General features: G+C 36.3%; 1 protein-coding gene across 1 annotated transcript in view; it reads right to left on the bottom strand.

Moving 5' to 3' along the window:
* Positions 1-5,889, bottom strand: part of LOC122085139 (putative lipase ROG1) — an 8,387-nt gene extending 2,498 nt beyond the window's left edge. Inside the window, exons 1-8 of the mRNA XM_042653585.1 lie at positions 5,493-5,889; positions 5,028-5,095; positions 4,629-4,699; positions 4,242-4,472; positions 2,523-2,686; positions 2,352-2,407; positions 2,175-2,227; positions 1,013-1,133 (exon numbers count right to left, since the gene is read on the bottom strand). Of these exons, the coding sequence (XP_042509519.1) occupies positions 1,013-1,133; positions 2,175-2,227; positions 2,352-2,407; positions 2,523-2,686; positions 4,242-4,472; positions 4,629-4,699; positions 5,028-5,095; positions 5,493-5,626 (898 nt within the window). The 5' untranslated portion in view covers positions 5,627-5,889. The remainder of the gene's footprint in view (positions 1-1,012; positions 1,134-2,174; positions 2,228-2,351; positions 2,408-2,522; positions 2,687-4,241; positions 4,473-4,628; positions 4,700-5,027; positions 5,096-5,492) is intronic.
* Positions 5,890-6,639: the final 750 nt, after the last annotated feature.

A 6,639-nucleotide genomic window follows, 5' to 3' on the forward strand; every position in this document is an offset into this window, starting at 1 on the left:
AAAATAGAGACTAACCAGATTGATTATCAAAATTTATTTAAAGGAGAAGCACTACAAAGTGATAAAGAATCAGAACAAGGCCAGCAACAAACAAGGCCATTGACTGGGTCAAACTAGACCAAGAATGGATCATATGTTTAATTTTGAGTGTCCAATTGGATATATGGGAGCGTGGGCTTAGTATTTTTTGGGTTTACAATTGTGATAGACCAATTTTATAAGCCAAAATATGAGGGAATGAGTTCTATACGGGATTAGTGTTATTTTCTATTTTGTCAAGATTCTAGAAGAGTGTATATTTTGAGGGAAACTCAAGTTGTAAGACATTCTCCCCACCATCCATGGGGGTTTTCTATTTTTCTTCTTTCATTGAATCTATAAATAAAGAGGAGCGGATGATACCAACCCCAACGATTTGAGAAAAAAAGTCAGCCATAAGCTTGTGTGAGTTCTGTGAGAGAAAGAGCATGGCTCTGTGGGATCAGGATTGCTCTCCTGTGGGATGCAGTAGAGAAACCCTGGTGGGATGCCAAAGTTGGAGTTGGTGGGATTTCTTCTCATCTGATCATCCTTTAACCAGGTTACTGCTATTGCTCTTTTGGAGGGTTATTGAGAGACCTACCGTTCTAGATCTTTGTAAGTTAATGGTTCCCAACTTTGGGTAATTAGATAGTCATATTTGGTACTAGAGAATTATTATGCCCCCGACTTTCTAATCTAACACCCATAACCATATCCAATAGGGTAAGGCTTAAGGTGGATTATAAGTCATAACAAAACCATGCTACTTGATATGATAGTCCAATAAATGAAATAATCAGAATACACCAAACATACTAAGTAGGGAAACCACAACTAGAGGGAAGGAACATGCAGTCTAAGACAGAACCAAAGGGACTTTGAAGAACATAAGGTATGCTTCAAAACCAAAATATGTGAACAATACCAAACAGAAACAATCTCCAAAATCAGTTTTGGGAAGCTTGTTAAAACCAACACCAAAGATACAAACCTTCAAGCGTATCAGAATCTTCATCTTCCACTGATATAGGCTGCTCAGGCTCACCATCTTTTGCTTTCGAGTATTCTTCATACACAATATGTGGATACTTCTCATTAAGAGAATCCTCCCACTAGCAATGAAAAAAGAAAAGGATAAAATAAGATGCTAGTCATGGGATTGCAAAGTGACATGAGGAGAAGAGATAGTATGTGCAAGGTGTCGAGAATCAGTATTGGGCAGTGTATAGGAAAGCTGGTTTTAAGAGACGTGTCAGAGAGATGCTCAGAAACACTAGATATGTTTTCATACGTATTGATTTGCTTATAACACATGAAAAACAAGTGGTTTAAGCATTGTGCACCATAAATAAGCAACAAATAATGATATCAAACCAATGTCAGTTTACCTCTGTCTTCACGGCGTCTATGTGAGTCAAATTTTCATTGGCAAGTGCAATATCAGACTACCAATAGTAGAATACAGTAAAGCAAGAAGATTTGAAAAAGAAACATCTATTTACATATTAGGATACTGGCTTACAATAACCTCTGATGGTCCAAATATATAAGTATAAACATACTACTAGGTATTAAGCAACATAAATTAAGTATATACACATTAACTATACTACTACTCTAGTAGCATATTAAACAAACCTAATTAGACACTATTAATGATAAGTACTTCTCAACAAATATATTTATATAATATAGATCACAAGTCATTCAAGATTATCTAAATCTAGGTCAGTTTTCCAATTTAAGGTGATACTTGGTAAAAATAAGCAAGAAAAACCAAGATTCAAACAAAAAACTCAACTTTTTCTAACTTACTTCAACCCTGGCTTTGATGTTTGATCTCCACTTTAATGAGCTTTAATGCAAATTTTTGTTTGTTTAATCACTCCTCCTATATCGTTTTTTTAATGTGCATGGGATCCATTTAGGTTTTGAGGGAAAAGAAGAAGAAGAAGAAATATTCTTTCAAAATTGGGGCTCTTGGGATTTGGCAGCCTGTGTATCAAGTGTATCGATCTATATCAGTATCGGTACCATATTGATTGTATATCATATCAACAAGGCTAATCTCGATACGTATCAGCCATATCGGTCCGTATCGTACCAATACTTTTATACCATAAATGTGCATTATGAGAGCTAAAAAAGTTTACCTTTGGAAGTTCCCTAGCACGTCTAATTGATGATGTTCTCCAGCCCACAATATCTTAGTAACATTAGTTAAGAAAATAGGGACAACAGAAGGACTTCTTTCTTGAAAAGAATGCATAAACATGAGTCAAAAAGGTATTACTCAAACATCGGTCAGGTTAATGGAAGAAAAAGGATACGATCATAGGCAACGTTGGAATATGCCACCCGCCGTTTGAATGCATGAAGTGCGGACCTACATTAGTGAGAATTGGCATCATAATTTTGATTTCCTTTTCACTAGAAATAAAGACATAAAAAGGCACATTATCTACCATATTAAATTTTAATGAGGAAAAGAAATGTAGTACATGAAATAGAGGTCACCCCAATCATCCACCATGCGTTGAAGCAATGGAGGTTTCCCTTCCTCGATGTCAGTAAGAAAAAGATGTCGGCCAGTTCTCCTAAATATCCAATGAATAATAAGACATGCGGCTTTCTCAAAGGCGGGTACACCAAAAAGAAATGGAACCTGCAAATGAAGAAGCATTCCCAAGTGCAAGAAAAGGCAAGAAGATTTAGTCGTGAACATCAATCGCTAGTTAAGCAGGAAAACAAAAAGCAGAAGAAGAAAATGCCAACAAAGACCTTTCTGATGAACTAATCTCTCCCTCTCTTATCAGTCCAGATATCCATCAGTGACTCAGTAATGAGGAGACAGAAAAGTGGCCCATCTCCATCATTCAAGATTCTGGGGTCTAGCAAGGATCACTCAGGTCCAAGTACAACAACAACAACAAAACTTAGCCTTATCCCAACTAAATGGGGTCGGCTACATGGATCCGCAAGCATTTGAGGAAAAAAAATATGAGTGAAGACTTAACTTTTGCATGTCTCTTCTAATTAACTCGTAATGGTCATTTTTGGCCTGCCCCTAGCCCTTTTAGCTCGATACATCTGCATCTGGTCACTCCTCCGTACTCAGGTCCAAGTCTCAATAGATTTTGATCTTCGGTCCTTGTTGTATAAACGGATCTCATAATATTTAATTTTTGGTTTGAGTTTGTCCAAAAGAATTTATGTACAGGATAGCTTGTTATGGGGAGTTTAATTGTCATATTTTCATACTAAATTCTACTAAAGTAAGGCATTTAAAGAGTCTTAGCCATTTTTCCCCTTTTCTACCCAAAAGGGATCTGTTTGTTCCATCTTATCAAAAAAAAAAAAAAAAAGATATCTGTTTGTTCTTTCTTTTAAGCCCCCACCCCCAATGCTAGGATTTTCACTAACTACGACAATTGGACTTTGATTTTTGAAAAATGAGTCCATGTGGCATCCTCTACCACCTCAACAGTTCCAGGCAAGAGATCAACTGAAAAAAGAGAAAGATTAAGAAACCATACTGTATTTGGCAACTCAAAAGCGAAGGCCAAGGCATTATTCCAAGCTTGAAATTCTAACACTGATCACCACACCACAACATTTCAACATGCAGGGATTCAAAACATTTTATAACAAGTTTCATCCCCGAGTTCCTGCAAGTTGGTTAATAGGTCTATTTTTGCAGATAAAAATATTTTCTAGTGTGGTGTATGGTTGGAACACGTATTGCCTTCTTTTACCCATTTTAGCAAGCACCATATACTGTCTTATAGTGTTTTCTGTATGGCTGGAACACATATTGCCTTCTTTCACACCCATTTAGCAAGCACCATATACTGTCTTATAGTGTTTCGTGTATGTTGGAACACATATTGCCTTCTTCTACACCCATTTAGCATGCACCATATAAACAGTGTTTTGTGAATCTTTGTGACATCCTTTTGTAATTTGGTATCTTCTCTTCCCAATAACTTCTTGTTGATCACATATATGAAAGGAGAGAAATAGAAATTTTGATAATTTTAATATATTCCTAGAACCTAATAACCTATCCTTCTCTCTAACCCCCATCTGCTACACCACAAAAGATGTAGGAGAAGACAACTGGTAAATTCAGTTTAACCTTCTCTACATAGTAGCACAGACCTCTAGGCTGCTGTGAAATCCAAATATCTTCATAATGGATACAAAGATAGAAAGAATACCTGTTTGTTGCCCCTAGACCCAAGATGAGGTGTAGCAACAGTGATAAAATTCATTGCCTCTAAACCATATATAGTGCCTCTTGAATCTTCACCACATGCACCCTGCACAGTTTCTGTCTTAGGAGGTCTATACAGTCTCCCAATTGCATATCTTGCCACTAGTCCACCCATAGAATGTCCAATGAAAGAAATTTTCTGTACATCTGGCTTCCGTTTAATTAATTCAACAACCTAAAATAAAATTAATAAAAAAAAATTAAAAAAAAAAATCAAAAATCAAAAGGTAGATACATTTTGTTTCAATAGAATCACAGAATATGGCAGGCACATTAATCATATATTTTAAAATGACAAAACACATAGAATGAATGTTAGAGCCACACCAACCTCCTCAGCCAATCTTTCACCCATAACATCCACACCATCTAACGTCAACTTAGACTCATTGCGTTCACTACCTGCAAAACAGGCAACCAAGTTCAATAAGCAAGCTAAATACAATATGAACCACCAGAGGTCTGTGACTGTGATTTGTTCATTAGTTGATTTCCTCCTATGCTTCTCTTCTTGTAAGATATAAATTACATTTTAAACAAGTGCAAATTAAGATAATTTAAGTAAATAAATTACTCATAATGTGATGTGATGCATCCCTATCTCTTTCTTTGATGAAGTATGAACCACTGGAATCTGAATTCTTATCTCATGGAATTCAAAGAAACCCAACCGTAGCAATAGAATAATTATCAGTATCAGCAAGCTGAAGCATCAAGAAATAATCCTTACAGTGAACAATCACTTTGTCAGGAAGCATTCTAACAAACAGCTCAGCTGCAAATTTCCAGTCTTTCGAACTGCAAGGAGAAAAGAAAAGAAAAAGTAGCCACAACGCAAACATTATGTTAGAAGCCTTTAGAACACAAGTCTAATAACCTAATCTAGGTGTTGACGAAGATAATAATAAAACAAAGAAGCTAATGAAAGAAACTAATTCTGATTTCTGCGAACATCACATAGTTTATACAAACTCAAATCAAGCAATTTAATCTTGAATCTCATAGAACTGAAACCACCTAAAAAAATCAAAGCTTTACACACTTTCTTTAACATCAGACCAAGGTAAACCCTAAACCGTCATGAAAAAACACCAGTAATATCAGGAAGAAAACAAAACCAAAAGAGTTCTCCTAAAAAACAGTATCTCACAAGAATTGCCTAAAAAGATAACCTTTTTCCCCTAAAAACAATTACCTTCCGAGGATTCCGTTGGTCATAACGACAAGATGATCAGCGGAAGAAGCAGAATCCTTAGAACAACTCCAAACATCCCGACCACCATTAACGGATTCCGAGCAAACACCATTCTCTCCAGGACCGCAATCCATAATTCTCACAGTATCAACTTCGCATTCCCGATTCAAAACCAGAATCAATCAAAGATAATAAATTTACAGAATCAAAGTGAGCAGAAATTGTCGACGATGATCCTTTTCTTCTACAATCTCGAAAACTCAGACAAACTAAACGAATGTTGAAAATAAGAGAGAGAGAGAGAGAGAGAGAGAGAGAGAGAGGACGACAGTAGGTTTTCACCCTATAAAAAAAAAAATTAAAAAGTACACGAGAAAGTAGTTGTTTACACTTTAAAGACCAACGACTTGAACGAAAACAACCTCATAACCCAAAGCATTAGAACTTCGAAGGTTACACAAACAGAGTAACTTAACGGAAAGTATACGAATTAAAAGCGTAGATGCTTCGCCGACAAGTGTAGGTGAGAAACTGAGAATCTTATCTTTTAAGAGAGAGAAAGAAAGAGAGAGAGAGAGAGAGAGAGAGAGAGGTGGACTGACAGAAACGGTTAACCTGATCTGATAATGGTATTTTTGGAACGTAATAATCTATTAATTAATTAAGTAAATTCGGTGGGCCCTGGCCCTGAGGGACCTAACCAAACTCGCCACGAGTTTGAACAGAAAAGTATCAAGAAGGTTACAAGGCTCTCTGTCACTTCGGGGTGGGGCTAGCTTAAGATTAACTATTAGATGAATGGAGAAAATGTTAACAAGAAGCGCCATCGAGGAGCGACACTTTGGTATGGAGAGCCTCATGATTGAAACACTGAGAGCTTGCCGCAGTAGGTGGGACTACACTAATAGTACATTGTGGGTCCAAAATCTACGGACTTTATAATAATTAATTGGATTAATGTTTAAAGAATAAAAAATGGGTTAATGATTCCCATCACTTCTCAACCGAGAAAGTAAAACATGAGGCTTTCTTATAACTGCCACGTGGTAATCTAGGTGGTTTAGAAATTTGGGTATTGTTGATGGCCTATGTCTAGTCATAATTTCAGTTTAAGTTGACTTTTGCCAAATAAATAAATAAGATATTG

Source organism: Macadamia integrifolia, chromosome 7 (assembly GCF_013358625.1).
Source record: "Macadamia integrifolia cultivar HAES 741 chromosome 7, SCU_Mint_v3, whole genome shotgun sequence".
Lineage (NCBI taxonomy): Eukaryota > Viridiplantae > Streptophyta > Magnoliopsida > Proteales > Proteaceae > Macadamia > Macadamia integrifolia.